The sequence below is a fragment of the Sciurus vulgaris genome (genome assembly GCF_902686455.1).
Source record: "Sciurus vulgaris genome assembly, chromosome: 10".
Classification (NCBI taxonomy): Eukaryota; Metazoa; Chordata; class Mammalia; order Rodentia; family Sciuridae; genus Sciurus; species Sciurus vulgaris.
In genome coordinates this window covers 3,048,728-3,067,512 of record NC_136470.1, presented here as the reverse complement: position 1 = coordinate 3,067,512, position 18,785 = coordinate 3,048,728, and the positions used below count along the sequence as shown (strand labels likewise).

General features: G+C 60.6%; 1 protein-coding gene across 4 annotated transcripts in view; it reads left to right on the top strand.

Moving 5' to 3' along the window:
* The window catches only part of SLC37A1 (solute carrier family 37 member 1), a 43,877-nt gene extending 28,194 nt beyond the window's left edge, over nucleotides 1–15,683 (top strand). Inside the window, exons 10-19 of one of the 4 annotated variants that reach the window (XR_013757306.1) lie at nucleotides 2,105–2,236; nucleotides 4,193–4,283; nucleotides 5,705–5,767; nucleotides 6,194–6,279; nucleotides 7,309–7,357; nucleotides 8,305–8,378; nucleotides 10,059–10,133; nucleotides 11,451–11,548; nucleotides 14,164–14,228; nucleotides 14,585–14,669. Coding sequence is in view for 3 of the 4 variants with exons in the window: in XM_079100801.1 (XP_078956927.1) it covers nucleotides 2,105–2,236; nucleotides 4,193–4,283; nucleotides 5,705–5,767; nucleotides 6,194–6,279; nucleotides 7,309–7,357; nucleotides 8,305–8,378; nucleotides 10,059–10,137; nucleotides 11,451–11,548; nucleotides 14,164–14,228; nucleotides 14,585–14,600 (753 nt within the window). In the remaining variant the exon portion in view is untranslated. Of the gene's footprint in view, nucleotides 1–2,104; nucleotides 2,237–4,192; nucleotides 4,284–5,704; nucleotides 5,768–6,193; nucleotides 6,280–7,308; nucleotides 7,358–8,304; nucleotides 8,379–10,058; nucleotides 10,138–11,450; nucleotides 11,549–14,163; nucleotides 14,229–14,584 lie in introns of all 4 variants that reach the window. The other 3 variants (XM_079100801.1, XM_079100803.1, XM_079100802.1) reach the window with 3 other exon arrangements.
* The last annotated feature ends 3,102 nt before the right edge of the window (nucleotides 15,684–18,785 follow it).

The following is an 18,785-nucleotide window of genomic DNA, read 5'->3' as shown; positions in this document are numbered from 1 at the left end:
GGCACCACACTCTGGTGGCTCTCTTCCCGGAGTGACGCGCCGTGTCCAGTCTCCCACTTTCCGCACGGTGCTGCTGGCTTCTGTCAGTGCCGGGCGCCGTTCTCGATGGCTCAGGGAAGAATCAGGCTGCGGAAGCAAATGCGAGGAAGAGGCGGGTTGCTGGTGTCACGTTGGCAGGGAATGAGCCCTCTTCTCGTCCCCCTGGGTTGGAAGCCGATTGCCTCCAGATGGTCCTAACTTGCCATCCCTGAGGCCACTGTCCTCCCTAGCCTCTCTCGGGATCTTTCTGATTGGCTGTGGATCAGACTCGGTGACACAGGGTTGTTTAGGGGCCAGGAGGAGGGTCCCTTTGGGCCCAGCTCTGTGCCTTCTTTCCATCTCCTCCACATGACAGAGGACGGGATTTGGTGACTGGTGACCCTGAAGCGTTGAGGGGCGGGGTGCACGGCCTGTTCTCCACCCACAGGAGCTGGGCTCTGCTCCGCTTCAGGAGCACAGGGTGCACCCTTTACGCCAGCCCAGCGTGTGCACCCTGGAGCACCTCACCAGTCCTGGAAGGGCAGAGGGTGGCCGGGCACCTGGGGCTGGTCCGTGGCCCTGTGGTTCTCTGTGGCTGGCGTGCGGCCCCTGCGCTCGGGTCAGGCGCGCCCTTTCCTGGCTAAACAGGCCCTTTGCCATTCGTCTTCTCCTCATGTGGCTGCATTTCATCCACTGATTCGCCTACTTCTTGTTCAGAAAGGCCAGTGGTGTCCTGAGGTTCTCAGCCGAGACCCGGGACCAGCCAGCCTGGGCCGCCCCAAAGACTGCTGCCTCAGGGCCGTGCCAGCGTGGCCTCGGGGCTCTTGAGTGCCAGGAAGGTCCCTGTGCAGCACCATGGGTGATCGCACCGCCCGCCTCGCTCCTGAGAGGAAGGCCACGCCCACACTCAAACGTGGCTCCTCATTTCCTCGACTTTGTGGCCTTGATCCTATGGACCTGCCTGGGGCAGGGGGCTGCAGGGAGGCTGTAGGGAAGCTTCGCCTCCAGGCACAAGCATCGACTGCGGGTCAGCATGGACCCAGATGCGAGTTTTGGTCAGGGCTCCTGGCCTCCTGGGCCCCAGGGATGCTAAACCTCCCGACTCAGCTGCTGCAGCCAGCCACCCCGTTCCCCGATCTCTGTCTTCACTGAGAGGAATTCTAAATGCCAAGGGCAGACGTGACCTGTGTCACATCTTCATTTCTTCTTCTTTTAAGAATTTTTACTGCGTTTAGAATCCAACTCACATAGGTCATAGTGAGATGAATACAATAAAACCTGTTTGATTTGGCAGAAAGTCTAAAATGCATGGAAGCATTTCCTTTTATAAGTCCTCTATCTTCACGGGTCAGTCACTAAGAGGGTCTCTAGGTCAGCCTCGTCTGACTTCGGACTCTGCCCTGACCTGCGGATCACTCTTCTTTGCTGTCATAAATGCGTACTTAGTCCCTTAGGAATGTTCAGAATATGATAAACCTCAACATATCAGAATCGATTTATGAATAAATAATGTTGCCTCTGATAACGTGTATCCATAATGAACTTAAAAAATGCAGGATCATGTAAAACAATCCTACCTCCGTTTCCCTCAGTGACAACCATTTTTTGTTTAGATTTTAACTTCTTTGTGTCATGAGGTTACGTGGGTAGGTACTTAGCATTCTCTGGGGTCACGGGGAAATGCAGCTTTGAATGATGTGATCACTCAATGCATCCTAAGTGTTTTCCTGTGCTGTTAAAAATCCTCTAACATCTCACAACTGCACGATGGGTCGTTTATGTGGACGAACTTTAATTGACCAGCTTTCCTCCACATTTGATCCATCATGTGACGTTCAATTTATCGAGTGTTTTTTCACTTTTCACATTTTTCACAGTTTGCTAGAATTCCTAGGTTGAAGGATTTTATGTGTTCACAGTGTTTCATAAAATCACAAGGGCAAAGCAGTGGCCGTGGTGGGAAGGTCACCCATGTCCCCAGGGTTGGAGGACAGCATCACCGAGTGTTTAGGGGCATGCCCCCCTCCAGCCAGACCCACCGGCTGCTGACACCTGTGCTTTTCCTTGCAATGGGACCCTCGTCCAGGACCCAGAGATGCAGTGCTTACTGCTGGCGGACGGGAAAAGCTCCATCTGCCCGAGCCACGTCATCGTCCTCCCGGGGGACAGCGGGAGCAGCACGGCCGCCATCAGCTTCACGGGGGCCTTGAGAATCCCTGTAAGTACCTGCGGGGCAGTGCTGGCTAAGGAAGCCATGGCTGCAGAACCCACAGTGTGCAGTGCGTGGTGGACGTGGCCCCGAAGCTTCAGGGCTTCGTGTGGCTGCAGGAGCGCTTGGCTGCTTGGGATCGTTTCCATTTGTTGAACTAGTTATTCCATTTGGAAAGTCAGGGATTTCCTGGACAAGTAGGGCTTCGGTCTTCGCTGGGAAAGCAGGAATTCTGGCTACTGTAAGCTGCACCCTCTCCCTGGCCCCACAGCCCTGGGGCTCTGGCCTCCCTCCTGAGAGCCTGCCTGTGACGGGAAGGCACCTCACCCTTGCCTGGTCTGTGGCCGCAGGTGGGTCCAGCTCCATTTTCTCTCCCTCTGAAGTGTCTCAGTTACACAGTGACAGCCCTTGGGTGCCAGCAAGAGCCCGAGGAGTTGGGGTGCAGAGACCAGGGGAGCACTGAGCAGTGCCTGAGAGGAGCCCTCGGGCCCCAGCAGCGGGACGTGGTTGGCCCTGGGGCAGCTGGCCCGGTGTCCGTGGTGGCAGTCTGCCTGCGTGGGGAGCTTCCAGGACAAGGCTATTGGAGCAGATGGAGGGAGGTGCCCGGTGGCGGGATCCCTTAGTGTCTCCTCAGTTCTTCTCTTAAATCCGCGACTCGCTCAGCCATAAACAAGGACAGGTCACAGCGGCATCCCTTCAGGTGTGAGGACGCGCAGGCGAGAGCCAAGAGCAGAAGCAGGGAAATGGCAGCACCTGCCGTGGGGCCGTGTTGCCAGGGCCTGAGGAGTCAGTGGGCCCCACTCAGCCTCACCTCAGGGAGGGCTGGACAGCGGAATGGTATCACCCAGAACCTGAAAGTAGCGTCATGCAAATAAAAGGATGAGCATCGCTACTTCAGGGCAGGCTGCCGCCAGGGCCCAGCAGGAACCGAGGCAGCCTCGAACCAGCAGGAGACGTCGGCTCAGGCCTGGCCCCCGGCTCACTGGAAAGCCCTCTGCCGGCAGCCGGTGGAGGGTGGCTTCAAGCAGAAGTCATTTTTAAGACTGTGTCAGTAACAGCTGGAGGATTCTGTGTGCCTGAGTGCACACTGTCCCAGACACTGCTGACCACACAGGGCATCACTGCACGCGGTATCCCTGGAGGCCCAGGCCTCGCCCCGCTGCTGCCCAGCTGTGTGGCCCGCAATCCTTCTGAGCCTCCTCGTCCCGTCTGTCACCTGGCTTCACACCTGCAGTGATGCCTTCTGTTGTTCTGAGGACAAAGTGAGGCGATTTAATTACACCGAGCCCAGTAATGGGCTGGGGCCGGGAGGCAGGGACCCCCACACCCCAGGCAGCATGCCCAAGGTGCAGACCCTGCTGGTGGAGGTTCAGGTGATGGCAGGGTGGAGACATGTCCCCATCTGCTCTGGTGGGTGAGCGTGTGTGTAGATGGCATGGCCGTCCAGCACCCAAGTGTCTGGGTTCCCAGTGGCACCTAGAGTCACTATGTCATAGGTACCATCTCCTCACGGGCTTGCAGAGCCCACCCCAGCCTTGGTCCCCTGCCGCCCCCCATTCTGTTGCCCGTCTTCCACGGCATCCCCGGCTCCTGCCGTTACCAGCAGTGCAGTAGCCTGGCGTCGGCATGGGTCGTTCTGTGTGCTCCTGACACACTGATTCACATGGTTCCAGGGAAGAGGAAGAAGTCACTAAAGGCTCAAAAACTAGTGGAAAGGTCCCTGCTGTGCTCCCTGCGAATCCTGTGACATCAGGTGCTCGGGTGATGTGGGATGCGTCCATCAGGGCAGGCTCCCTCGACTCTGGTCCGCTGTAAAGGCTGGCTTCCCTGGACAGGCAGCTGCGGCTCTGCCGGTGGGTGGCCCTCTCCTGGCATGCCGGGCTTCCGCAGGCCCGGAGTTGCTTTTGCTCGGTTGCACGTTGCGGCCCCGAGTCCGCCTTGGTTCACCAGCACGCTGTCTTCCAGGGCGTGGCCGAGTTCTCCCTCTGCTTGCTGTTCGCCAAGCTGGTCAGCTACACGTTCCTCTTCTGGCTCCCGATGTACATCACCAGTGTGGGTGAGTCTGCCAGAAGCACGCCATCAGCCGGGCACCGGCAGCCCTGAGCCCTGCATGCCAGTGCCGGGACATGGCCGGGTGCCGAGATCCCAGGGCCAGGTACACGCAGGCAGGAGGGACTGGGAGGCGCACAGCTCTTGTCCTACTGAAGCCCTCGTGGGGTTCGAAGGGCTGACTGTTCTGTCCCAGCCCTGGCTCCCAATTCCACAGGGCGCTTCCTATTCTGGGCAGCCTGCACTTAAATCTGGGCCACGTCGCACTTTGGAGCCAGCGAGCGGGAGCTGGGTCCTGGGGGATCAGGATGATAAAGCCCTTAATAGTCTGACCTGGAAATCGCCTCTGGGAGGCGCATTCTGATTTGAGGGCAGACTGGCCACCTGAGTCTCTGAAGTCTGGCGGTGGCTGAAGCTGTGGATTATGACAGTCCTACCCAGGTCCTTCATACATGCCATGTGTCGTGTGTGACACACAACAAGAGGCCTCAGCAGCCAAGGAGAGGGGTCTGTGGAGGAAGTGGGGCTCCCGTGGACGGGGAGGGGGTGGCCCCACAGCGCCCCTCGTCCTCGTTCCAGAAGAGGAGAAGAAGCAGGTCCTGGGGAGAGGCAGTCGGGGAGACGGCGGAGCCTAGAGGATGCGGGAGGGCTTGAGAGAACAGAGCCTCTCTGAGGGTAGAGGTCGGAGTCCCGAGGGTCAAGCCCTGCCTCAACGTGAGGGAGCCCAGCGGGCAGGGAGGGTCTGTCCGTGGCACTCCCAGCAAGGACCAGCCTGCAGGAGGGAGGACGGGGGGGGGGGGGGGGGGAGTGCAGGCTGCAGGAGCTCCCAGCTTCCTTCCATGGTGACCTCCCGCATTTCCACGGGTCACAGCACAGGTCAAAGGGCAGGCCCTCGATGGGAGGCTTTGCCCCTGCTTCCTCCTTATTCCCGTGACAGCGCAAGGGTGAGGCTTTTAAGAGATCTCAGATTGCGGGCGTTGTCAGTCTGAGGGCTGAACACGGCTGAGTTCCCCGCTGGTGGCGTCAGGACTGAGGGAACCGTCCGGTGGCCGCCCCGGGCGTCCCAGCCAGCTGGCACCTGCCTCCCTTGCAGCCCAGGCCTGTGCGGTCTGGAGGAGGCCCTGAGGCCTCGCTCCTGCCTCTGTGGCGAGGAAGGCCTAGTCCCTGCCACGGCAGCAGGTGTCCCCCACTCATCCAGTCTGGCTTCCCAGGCTCTCCTGTCCTGAGTCAGTGGCCCTCTGTGCACCCCTGGCTCCAGCTGGAGTCCGGTGGACACGAGGCGGCAGGCCACTCTGGGCCTGGGCGGGGAGCATGGGCAGCTGCTGCGTGGTTTTTTGTTCTTTTTAAATCGAGGCGACTCATGACGTCCTGGGTGTGAGTGGCCTTGGCAGCAGTGGCACTCTCTGAGACCACCGCTCATTTCAACAGACCACCTGGATGCCAAGAAAGCCGGCCAGCTCTCCACCTTGTTCGACGTGGGCGGGATCTTCGGTGAGTCCCTTGCCCCCTGTTCTGCCTCGTACTTAACCGTGCTGTTGACACGCGTTGGTGTTGATGTGCCGCTGGGGAGGGGTCTGTGGGACCTGAGTGACTTTAGCCCATGCTCTAGGCCCTGCCTCCCTCCTTCATCACGCTGCCCTCAAACCACAGCCCCAGGCAGGTGACCGAGAGGCCATATTTGTACCCTAGCAAGTAAAGGGGCTTCATGGTTGACCCAAAAACTCAGCCCAAGACCCCAGACCCAGGGCTCACACGGAGCCATGACTGGCGAGACCTCCAGGGCACTGGCCCCCGAGAAGGCCACTGTCGCCGCCAGGGCAGCCAGGCTGGAGGACTGCGCTCGCACCTGCTCTTCTCTTCCTCGGGCTCGCTCAGGCCTGGGCGTCCGCTCCTGAGGCCCCTCCCTCTCCGTTGCAGGTGGGATCCTGGCAGGTGTCGTCTCCGACCGGCTGGAGAAACGGGCCTCCACCTGCGGCCTGATGCTGCTGCTCGCGGCCCCCACGGTCAGCCCCCCTCTCCCCGTGGCCTCCTGCACCTGCCCCCCTCTCCCCATGGCCTCCTGCACCTGCCCCTCTCTCCCCGTGACCTCCTGCACCTGCTCCTCTCTCCCCGTGGCCTCCTGCACACTGCTCCTCTCTCCCTGTGGCCTCCTGCACCTGCCCATCTCTCCCCGTGGCCTCCTGCACCTGCCCCTCTCTCCCCGTGGCCTCTTACACCTGCTCCTCTCTCCCCGTGGCCTCCTGCACCTGCTCCTCTCTCCCCGTGGCCACCTGCACACTGCTCCTCTCTCCCCGTGGCCTCCTGCACCTGCTCCTCTCTCCCCGTGGCCTCCTGCACCTGCTCCTTTCTTCCCATGGCCTCCTGCACACTGCTCCTCTCTCCCCGTGGCCTCCTGCACCTGCCCCTCTCTCCCCGTGGCCGCCTGCCCCTGTTCCTCTCTCCCCGTGGCCTCCTACACCTGCTCCTTTCTTCCCGTGGCCTCCTGCACACTGTTCCTCTCTCCCCGTGGCCTCCTGCACCTGCTCCTCTCTCCCCGTGGCCTCCTGCACACTGCTCCTCTCTTCAGGGTCCCTCCTCCTTACTATTGCTGTCCCCCTGTCCCAGTCAAGCATCTTCCTACCCCAAGGACCCCAGTTCCCTTCCAGCCCCCAGGCTTGTGGCCCCTTCTTACTGATCTCATCCTACTCCTTAGGCCTTGGGCAGGTGGCCTCTCCCTCTGTGCCTCAGTTTCCTTATCTGAAACCAGGGGTGATGAGGGCACCGCCTCGCTGACTGAAGATTCAGTGACATGCTGGCCCGTCACCTCTGTGTTCTGATGTCCTAGAAACCGCTGTCACCGCCTGGCAGTCTAACCATTTGCCCACCTGCCTCTCCACTGTCCCCAAAATAAGCCTAGTTCTCATCACTGTGGGGCCACGGACAGCCAAAGAACATTTAAGTGCCCTCGCTGTCCCTGGGTGCAGCCGCTCAGGTGGGCAACTCGAGACAGCTCGTGGGCAGCCACCACCTCACCTTGTCTTTCCCGTCCCCAGCTCTACATATTCTCCACCGTCAGCAAGATGGGCCTAGAAGCCACCATAGGTAGGTGGGCCATGCTGTCTTTCCTTCACTTGCATTTTTTGTCCCTACAACTTGGGGGACAAAATCCCAGATTGGGCTGTGTGACTGGGGCATGGGGTGGGGCTGACAGGCCTGCCTCCGTGTGGGGTGCAGCCAGGGACGGCGGCCCCGCGGTGGCACGCCAGCACCCGCAGGTGGAAGCCATGGGGAGAGCATGGGTCGGCAGTGAGACTCGAGCCAGCCTGGTAAGGGGCCCAGCAGCTGGCGGGGCTCAGCCTGGGGACAGGGCAGGGCCCACCCTTCCACTTAACCTTTCAGCTGGTCTCAGCCACCACCCAGAGCACTGTAAAAAGTCGGGGGACCGTTGGATTTCCTGACAGCAGTGCCCACAAGTTATGTCCTGGCACTTAGGAGACATGCTGACATGTCAACAGTGAGGTCAGGGGGACCTGGGGCGTGTGTGACCCCTTCAAAGTCACCCAGGAAGCAGCCTGCCCACTCTCCTGTGTGCCAAAGGCCAACTTGGGAAAGTGGCCTGGGGGGCAGTTCAGGACTGACCTTGTGGCTCACGGAGTGCACAGTATGTCTGGCGAGTGTGCAGCCTTGTTGTGACAGGGGGACCCCGCCTCCACAGACAGAGCTGTCCTGGGTGCAGCCTGGCCCATCACGGACCCCGCTGGGGCCTGGGCTCAGCCCCCAGGGCCCTTGCTCAGACCGCCAGCAGCTGCTGCCCCCAAGTGGGACCCCGAGGCCCAGGTCCTCTGCACAGAGCCCACACCTGTGGGGAGGTGGGTCGGGCTGAGCAGACGCAGCTCTGGGCAGGGGAGGGGCAGCAGCTGCAGGCCTGGCGGCAGCCCAGACCAAACAACCCTTCCCCGCACCCGCCTCCACTCGAGGGTCGCGCTGCGGGTCACGGGCCAGCTCTCCTGGGACCAGTTCTCCTCTGAGACCCCTTCGGCTTTCCACAGCCATGCTGCTCCTCAGCGGGGCCCTGGTCAGCGGGCCCTACGCTCTCATCACCACCGCCGTCTCCGCCGACCTGGTGAGTGGCCCCGCGCCTGCCGCACCACGGCGGCGTCTGCGCCAGCACAAGTATGGAGACTCCTGGGTGGAGTGCTGTCCATCTGCGCTGGGGTCGCCCACGCCTGGCCCTCGGCCACCCTCCCAGGGTCCTGGGCAGGTTGGCCGAGAGCCCCATCTGGAGCCACGAAAGGTTCTCACTGAGCTTCTCGCTGCAGAAGTGGAGGGCTGTCCCCATGAGTCGGCAGAGGAGGGGGTGCCTGGCCATCGCCCTCTCCACCCGGTCAGCGTCCCCCACAGGGCGACCCTGCTCTGGCCACCTTTGTGTTGAGTGTGTTGCTGAAACTGGGCATGGATGAGCATGCAGACTCATACCTGTGGGTGTGGAAAATTCTGGAAGGATCCACACCAGACCACAAACAGGGTCACCCACATGGCAGAGGAGGGACCTTAACTGCTTCCTCAGACCAAAACAGTGGGTGCCTTGGCCTGCGTGTAACCTACTGCACCACATGGGGACACATTGCACCACAGGGGACACGCACCACACCACGTGGGGACACGTTGCACCACACGGGAACACGCACCGCACCACATGGGGCACACTCCCTCATGGAGTCACACACTGCACCACACGGGGACACACTGCACCACATGGGGACACACTCCCACATGGGGACACACACTGAACCACACAGGGACACGCACCGCACCACATGGGGCACACTCCCACATGGGGTCACACACTGCACCACACAGGGACACACCACACCACATGGGGACACACTCCCACATGGGGACACACACTACGCCACACGGGGACACACTGCACCACATGGGGACACACTACCACATGGGGACACACACTGAACCACACGGACACGCAGTGCACCACATGGGGACACACTCCCACACGGCGTCACACACTGCACCACACAGGGTCACACAGTGCACCACATGGGGACACACTCCCACATGGGGACACACACTGCACCACACGGGGACACACTGCACCTCATGGGGACACACTACCACATGGGGACACACACTGAACCACACAGGGACACGCAGTACACCACATGGGGACACACTCCCACACGGCGTCACACACTGCACCATACGGGGACACGCGCACCCAGTCTGCCTGTGCTCTCTAAGCGCTGCTGTATGGTGGTGCTGGCTCCTGAGCACTGTTCCCTGCTGTGTCCCCTGACTGTGTGCTCTTCCCTGCGTGTGGATTGCTAAAAGCCGAGTCCCCGCGGGGACCTGTTAGTCCTCTGGGCCCCGCTGGGCCTCCTTCTGTCCTGGTCCCATCCTCCTGGCCCTCTCCGCTTGTCACCTTGATCTGGGGCACTACAGCGACATCTGGCAGGTATCCCAGAACGGCCCTGGCTGTGGAGCGTCCACGCTGGTGCGGCCTCAGGGTGGGGTGCCTGGTGGCCACGGCCTGCCTCCTAAGGAGGATGACTGGACCCTGCTCAGGGGGGAGTCCCGGGGCTTGGGGTCACATGTGCTGGGACTGCATTTCCCATGACTCCCGTCTCCTGGCCCCAGGCCTGGCTCGCTGTCCAGATTGGCTGGGAGGAGCCGCGGTCAGCCCAGTGGGGCCGGCTCGCCTGTGCGCTGTTGGCGGGACCTTGAGCGCGTTCTGCCTGGGACGTGGGCTGGCTGGGGCGCCCACGTGCCTTCTCCCTCCCTCCAGGGCACGCACAAGAGTCTGAAAGGGAACGCCCACGCCCTCTCCACCGTGACGGCCATCATCGACGGCACCGGGTCGGTAGGTAGGTGTGCAGCGAGGCCCCGCACCTGTGGTGCCCAGGCTGACAGGTGCCCGCGTCAGGACTGACCACCCTTACAGCCGGGGGGTGAAGGGGGACGCACAGGTGTGTGGTCAGACACGTCTTGATGCTCTTCAGTGAGGGAGCGGCAGCAGCGCCTTCTCCGCGAGCGGAGGTGCCCTGTCCCCAGCCGCCCACGCCGGGCTGAGTAGGAGGAGGAAGCCCTGTTAGCCCCCTCTGCCCACTCGGGAGGAAGGTGAGGCCCGTGGGCACTCTGACCTGGCCTACTTGCACCCCTCCACAGACCGCCCCACCCACTTGGCTTCTGTCCTACTCAGTCGGGGGTCTGATGGGGACAGGGCTGCAGCCTGGCCAGCCCTGTGCCACTCTGCCTGTGGGAGCACCTGGGGCTCAAACATCACCATGGAGACCGCACGTGCCACCCTCCACTGCGTCTCAGTGATTGTCTGCCCACATGGGCCCCAGGAGACAAAGACCCAGGGGAGACACACTCCTCGGCAAGGCCCAGTGTCCCTGAGACCTGGCGAGCCCTCCCGCCAGGCGTGCCGTCTAGTCGCTAGCTGGAGAAGCCCTGCCCACCCCGAGGGCACGGAGGCAGGCCATGCGTGGGTCAGCGCTCACTCTGCCCGTGGGGAAGCACCACGCGCTGCCCAGCCCCGTGCACAACACCCGGCACCCAGGAGGGCCGCGTTCGTTCCTGCTGTGGTTTCTGAATGTTAATTGACATGATTTTAGACTTGGAGAAAACATGTAAAAAACATGGGAAGAGTTCACAGAACCGCAGCGTGCGAGCTTTACCCCGCTCAGCCCACACACACGCACGTGCAGGACACACACTCGTGACTCACAAGTGCGTGGTTTCCTCAGGGTGAAGGCCCTGAAGCCACCACAGTGCAGCGATCACACCTGGGGAAGACGATGTTGACAGGCTGTTGGTCCCTGCACGTCTTATTCGAAGTCACCCAGTAACGTTTTCACAGCGTGAGAATATCTGAGGTTGTGTGTTGGATCCAGATCCTTACGTAGATAATAATGGAAACATTGGCTCGCAGAACGAACATTTCAAATATCGGCCCCTCTCCTTACGATGGCCCCACAGAAGGCTGGGCCAGCTCCTGCTGCCCAGAACTGGCCGTGAAGGCCGTGCGCCCCCTCCTGCAGCAGATGAGGCGTCCTGCGATTCTCACTGCGAACGAGGTGCCAGGCATTGTTCTGCAACTCGCAGGACTCGGTGCACCTAGTGCCCTGGGCAGCCTGTGCGCGTTGCCTCCAGGTCCGTGTCCCGCCTCTTCCAGGAGCAGCCCTGGGCCCCCTGCTGGCGGGACTCATCTCCCCCTCGGGGTGGAGCAACGTCTTCTACATGCTCATGTTTGCAGACGCCTGTGCCTTACTGGTGAGTCCCCTTCTTTGTGACCCGAGCGGCTTCCGTGAGCACTTCTGTGGTTGTTGGCCAGACGCTGGTGGAACTTTCCCTAGATTCCTGCAGTCCTGGGGGCCAGGGGGTTATTCCACCTTCACTGAATATACGTGGTCCAAGTTCCTTCTCTGGTTAAAAGAAATGTCACAAACAGAAATAGGTGAGTCTTTTGCTCTGTAGTTCCAGGCAGGACAGTGTGATGTCACGGAGCTCTGTGGTTTGGATTCTGCCCCAGTCTGTGTGTGAAGGGGCAGGTTACTGAACCTCTCAGTGCCGCAGCTTCCCTATATTACAATGGACATGATAAAGGTGCCCAAGACAAGCCTGTTGGGATTCAAGTGGATCACACCCTAGGACCCACGTGGTGCTATGGCAGCCAGCACTCTGTCACTATCGCACATACATCAGATTATCAACTTAGAAAGAGAAAAGGTTTATTTTGGTTCACACTATTGGAAGTTTCAGTCTGTGCCTGGTTGGCCCATTGCTTTGGGCCTGTGGCACGGCAGCGCCTCATGGTGGGAGCTCCGTAGTGCAAACTGCTCACCCCTGAGGCCAGGAATCAAAAGAGAGAAGGAGGAAGGGCCGAGGTCCTCCGTCCCCTTCAAGGGCCCACACCCAGTGACCTAAGGACTCACTAGGTTCCACCTCCCAGCACCACCAAGCGGGAACCAAGCCCTCGGCAGTGGCCTCTGGGGGACACTCCAGCCAGGGAGCTTCAGGGCACAGAGGAGGTAAGGGGGATATGCAGCCGCTCCTGGACACAGCCCCCACAGCCCGGGACTGAACTCAGATGCCGGTGGGCACCAGCCCCCCACGCGGAGGTCACTCTGAGTCAGAGGTCTCACAGCCATCCATCCCGTGTGTCGGAATTCAGAGACTCCAACGTTAAGGGTGGGGAGGCACAGCCATGGTAGGCACAGCCCCAGAGCCCTCTGGCCGCAGGCAAGGAGGGAGACCTGAGGCTACCGCTTTCCCGGGGGAAGGAGCAGCACCACAGAGCAGCGTGGACACTGTTGCACTGGTGTTTTCAAATCTCAAACCCGACAGGCTTCTCTTCACTGGGAAGGTCCTCTTGGTCTCGCTTCCCCAAAACTGACCAGTTCCACCTCCTCCCAGTCTGAGGCTGAGGGCCTCAGTGACCGAGCACACCCGAGGCTCCTGCCTGGGAGCTAGCGGGCCCTGGCCTGTTGTCACCTGGGCTAGCCGGGCAGCTCCAGGGCCATAGGACCGCAGCCCATGGCACACCAGGCCCGGTGTCCCGCGGCTGCGCCCACAGCAGGCCCCTGCTTGTTCCCTCACATGCCAGGCACGGCACCGTGGTCCTGTGGGAGGAGGGCCATCTGGGCGTGGAGCACTATTGCAGATTGGGGTCCTCCACACCCTCAGGGGCACTGGCCTGCCCGTCCTCCTTCCCTGCCCTCCTGTGCTTGTCCTACCAGAGGCGGCCTGCTAACGCTCTGCACATGTTCTGGGGACCCGCGCGGGCCAGGAGCCAGCCACACTGGCCGGCTGCCTGGTGGCACGGCTCCGGGTTGAATTCACAAGGACAGGTCTGTTCCACAAAGCCTGTCTGCTGCCCAGCTCTGGTTTCAGCACCAGCATGTACCTGTCCCCTGTGTGACAGCCCTGTTCAGGGCCACGCCAAGCACAGGATCGCATGTGACCTGCAGGGGACACTCCTCTTCTCTTGGCTTAGCCCTTGGACTCCTCCCTGAATCCAAGGCATCTAGAGGCATCTAAGGAGATAGGGTCCCTGCCTTCCAGACTGCTGGCCCAAGCCTTGGAGTGTAGCTTGGGGGGCTTAATGGCCCCTCAGGACCTCTCTGCAGCATCCCTGCCACCCAGGCCACCCCACCTCTCTTGTCTGAGGGCACCTCTGCCCTCTAAGAACAGGGGCCACCAGAAGCAGGACGGCCCTCAGGAGCCCATTCTGCACCCCGGGACACTCCAGTGGTGTGGGGCTGCCATGAATCGCGTCACCCAGGGGAGGGGACTACATCACACACTCACTCTCACAAACACAAAAGAAACGTGGCACATCTGGTGACACGCGTTCGTTCATCTGGCTCTGTCAACTGACTCTGAGCCCTGTCAGCTTGTGGAGGATGTGAGGCTGAAGCCCTGGTCAGAAGGCCAGGAGGCAGTTGCCCTTGCTGGAGGCCTATTGGTGCCCACCAGGGTGAGGCCGCCGGGGGCTCCCAAGACAAGCTTCTGGTGCTGGTGTCCCCCGAGATTCTCACCCAGCCAGGTCACCTCACCAGCTTGAGTCACCCCAGTGTCCCCATGACTGCATGTCCCCTGGTCTCCACTATGGTTTTTCCAATTTGAACATCTTACAACTGGCTGGTTGTGTTTTAAACACAACGTGAACAGGAGTGCATCCAGTTTCTCAGAGCACGTAGGACACCCAGGACAAGGCCTCAGCCAGGTGTGCTGGCCAGGCCACTGCCTGTCTCCCTGGGCAGATGCTGGCAGGGCACCAGCGGGCCACAGGGAGCGAGAGTGTCCAGGGGGCCCCAGGCCACACCTGCCGTCCACGCATGTCCCCTCTTCGGTAACAGGTGGTCTTGTCTTGGTTTCCGGTGCAGTTCCTGATCCGCCTCATACACAAGGAGCTGAGCTGCCCGGGGCCCGCGGCGGGGGACCAGGCTCCGTAAGTCTCTCCCGGGATGAGGGCAGCCCAGGTGTCCTGGCCCGGCAGCCTCCGCACCTGCCTCCTCAGGTTGCCACCGCCCCTGCAGGGCACCCCGCCCTCCCTCACATTCTTCTGGGACAGCCACGGCCCTGCGTCTGAGGAGACTGGGGAGTTCCTCCTTTGTCACTCCTGTCATTGTCTGGCTGCAGTTCTCAGCCAGACAGCCTCAGACAGGCCCGCCCTCCCGCTGGCCCTGGCCCTGGCAGAATGGGAAAGGTGCTCAGGCCCCACCAGCTGGCTCCTGCGTGGGTTTGTGTGTTCTGTGTAGGCCACACTTCTGCTGGGACCCCCTGTTGTCTACCCTTTTCTTTCAGGCTGAAGGAACACTGACCCCAAAGTCCCACAGAAGAGGGGGCTGAGCCCGTCCTTCATAAACTGTGGAGAGCACGCTGAGAAGAGGGGCCTGTCCTGATGGCTCACCTGGCCTTTTGCACACACACCTGGAAAAGACAGACGCCACCTGAGAATTCCTGGTACTATTAAAAGAGACGTGGCGCCGGGGACAGCCACGCGGGTCCAGAACTGCCCTCCAACTGCCTTAGCTGAGCCTGTGGATGGGCAGACGGCCCCACCTGCCCAGCCTCACAGATGGGCGTCCATCTAGTTGCTCGAATACCATGTGTGACAGCCACGTGGGAGTGACCTGCAGCACTGGGCAGCCCGTCCCTCTCAGGCCCCGGCAGATGTTAAAGCGTGCGAGCCTGTTCTACAGGAGCTCCAGCCACGGCATGCAGCTGTTCCCAGAGAACTGGACATGCAGGGGGCCAGCCAGACGTGGAACCACAGAACATGTCAGCCAGCCAAGTGCTCGCCTCTGCCAGCATCAGACACCAAGGCAGAAGCAAGACGCCTGCTGCCCAAGAGGCTTCTCCAGCACGTCCCAGACTCGGTCCCAGCCTGGGTGCTAATTGTCAGGAAGTGAACAGAGAGGGAGCAATAAGCTGCCTAAGGAACCAGCCCCAGGGCACCATGCCCCCTACCCGGCTCCTGGGAGTCCTGCTGGCATCAGGGGCCACGCTCTGCTGCTCCCCTGTGATGTGGGGGGTGTGGCAGAGGCCTGAGAAGAGACATCGCTGTGGGCGCAGGGAGCCTTGGGCATCTCTGAGCCCCTTGATTCAGTCACATGCACAAACCCCCCGGGCAGTTTCTAGATCCATAGCAACAGAGGGGTATTTATTTAAAATGTATAATGTGTCACAGGAGGTCGAAGAAATACAATGGTGTTTTGTTTTGTTATTTATTAAGGCAAACTAGTGGCTCTCTGAACATTTGTTTTCTGGGTTGGATCTAGCAAAATTCTTATTGGCCTTTTGAAATAAAATGGGTTTTAAAAAAAGAAACTCAAGCAGAACACTCAGGGAATATTGATCATTTCTGCTCCTGTTTCCATTACACTAAAAGAAAACTTCCCAATAGCCTCGTGTGGTTTGCATTTTCTGGGGTCAGACACATCCTGTGGCTGTGCAGGTCAGCAGGAAGCTGGGACTGTCCCTCCAGGAGAGGGGCTCCCTGCCCCTTGGGCCCGTCATCTGCTTGGAGCCCGGGACCCAGCAGACCTGTGGCCTGGGCATTCTGTGAGCCTGGCATTCGCCCTGGACTGCCAGAGCACCAGAGCACCAGGGTGGCGTGCCCGTGCTGCAGCCGGGTGGGATGCAGGCGTTCAGACCTCGGGAACTGACGTCCCAGCTGCGAGGTGTGCGCTGTGTTTTCAGGGTCGGTTCCATGGGGTGCCTCCATGGCAACAGGCCAAGGACTCGGGACCCTGCCCTGAGCTCTGTGGGCCCAGCAGGACACACAGACCTGTCAGTGGGCTCTCCAGCCAGCCCGCTGCCCTCGCTGGGCTGGCGTGCTTGCTTTTTAATAAGTTTGTTACCACACTCGTAAACTTTTCTCCTGAAGGCGGAATTTCCAGAAACAAAGGCCCGGTGGTCAGTTCCCTGCCCAGGTCCCTGACCTCCCAGTTTTCTTTGTCCTCAGCCTCTACCCACATGCTGAGGGCACCTACTTGTCCTTCCCCCCCCCCACACACTGCCCACCCCAGCAGTGGCCTGCCTCTGCCCCTGCAGGACATGGCACCTCTGTCCTTCCAGGTGTCCAATTAGGGTGTTAATTTGGATAAAGAAAAGAGAGACAGGACATAGAAATGTGTCAATGGGTAACAAGGGAAAAGGTCCGGTCTGGGTGAGAGGCGTCCCGCAGAGCTCCTGTGCTAATGTTTACAGGTGACAAGGTCGGTGGTGAGAGCTGCCACCCAGTCGGGCCTGGTTTGAAGGCTGACTGGGCGCTAGTGAGGCAGATGGGCTGTGCCCTGGAGGGTGCCCCGGGCCGTCACCTTCCCTGCTTCCTGGCCGCCATGAACGGAGCAGCTCTCCTCCACGCGCCTCCCCCCACGCTGTGCAGCCTCACCCCCGTCCCGGGGCGATGGCTTCCCACCGCGGCCTGAGACCTCAGAAACCTCGGTCAGAAGGGCGTTCCCTCCTCTAGCTGTTCTAGTCTGGCATTTTGGTCACAGTGACCAAAAAAAACCACTAAAGCAGTCTTTAGAACACAGAGCTGCTCATCCAAAGGGTCTGAGACCTCCCCAGTCAGGTGAGGAGGGGTCCCTGGCAGATCCTCCCCCGCTGAGGGCCATCTACCTAAGCAGGAAGACTGGAGGGGCAAGGGGTGTGCCTCCCAGCTCCGAGAACCAGAGCTGGGGAGAAACCTCACGCAGCCCCCTGGAGCCGTGCCCCACTCCTGCACGTCTGGGCTGAGCCCTAAACCTAAGGCCGTTTGAAGTGGACAGTCAGTATTTTTTGAAAGTTTGAATAGCTGAGTGCACGCAGCTATTTTTTTTAAGGCTGTTTAGCTGAAAACAATTCATAAGTGGAAGATTTGACCATGACTTCAGGGAAAGTGTCAGCTTCGTGTAAACATGCGCCTGCCTTCCTTCCCTGGAGCGGGGTCTGCCGCATTCATAGGGACACGCGCCGGTGTCTCCCGTTCAAGCTGGCACACCATGCCAGCTAGATGGAAATGTGAGCCCCTGCAGGACGGGGCAGCCAGGTGGACCCTCCAGGCCATGGGGAGCTCCTTAACAGGCCCTGAGCCTGAAGGCCCTGCAGGTGCCTGTGGGCTTCTGTCCTGCGCTTGCCACCCCCGCGGTCTGTGGGAGGGGCCCTGGCCAGTCCTCCGATCAGCAGCTGGTGAAATCCAATCAAAATAAGTAGCTTTAAAATATAAACCAAAAAGCCGCAAGCCCTAACTTCTTATCAGATTCACAGACATAAAACGAGTCTGTACCCTACCACAGCTGCAGAGTCCAGGACTGGGTGGCCCTGTGCAGCCCCAGCCACAGAGCTCAGCTGGAGGAGCTGGCCAGCAGAAGCCAGTGTGCACGGGAGGAGCTGTGGGCCTGTGACATGGATGCTCTGTCCCCTAGGCAGCCTGACCTCCAGTGTCCTGGGCCGAGCCAGCTGGGCAGGGCACCTGGCTGAGCCAGCAGGCTTCTCTTTCTCCTGCCACCTCTTGCCAAGGGAAGAGATCGGGACCCTTGCAAAGACAGAAAGGAAAGGTACCAGTAAGGCACTGGAATACCCAACTCCTATCCACGCTAGTCCCTCCCCCCCCCCCGTAGTGTTTTATCTGCCAGTCAAAGGCTTGACCCCTGGGGCCTAGGGACACCCAAACACAGCCACTTCCAGGTGCCCAGCTCTCCCAGGACAGGGGTCCTGTGAACTGAGTGGACCAACACCCCTAGACCACCTGCCGTTCTGCAGCTGCTACTGGGCATCTGGTGAGCCGTGGAGGTGAGGCCGTGGCACAGCGGCCCAGGCTGGGTCAGTGCCCCCAAGCCCCACCAGAGACACCAAGCGTCGTGTGCCTAGCCCTGACCTCTCCCCTGCCCTCACCCGGGTCAGAGGACGACCAGGGAACCTGTAAGGCCAGGCTGTTTCTCTCTGAGTGGGGTCCAGGCGTCAGGAGGGCAGCAGTTCCCTCCAGAGGAGGCAGTGGGCACACGCCATCCAGAAGCCCAGGTTCCAGGCCCCAGCGATGGCACCACCAGTCTGGCCTGCCCTCACAAACCACAGGCACAAAGAGCAAGGTTCAGAAGCCAACAGGCCCCTGCTGAGCACCAAACCCCAGCGCCCCTCTGGGCCCAGCCGGGGATCATGCTGCCCCTTGGGAGAAGGCCGTCTTGCCGCCATGGCAGAATGTGGCTGCACCCAGAACGGAATCAGGACCTGAAGGCCAGCCTGGCGCCCTGGGGCCAGCGTCCACGCCCTGCCTAGCCCTGCTTTGACAAGGGGCTTCTCTCGGGCAGATGAGCCCCAGAGTGCCTCTTGCATGAAATGCTACCCTAAGTGAACATTGTTGCGATTGCTTATACTCGGTCTCTGTCACACAAACGTGGCCACGGAGCCCATCCCTACTACGGGTGGTCTAAAAGGAAACGTGGCTTCAGAATGCCTTGTCATCACAGGCAGGAGCCAGCTCCTGAGCCTCTGAGCACCTCCCAGGAAGCCAGTCTCTGGC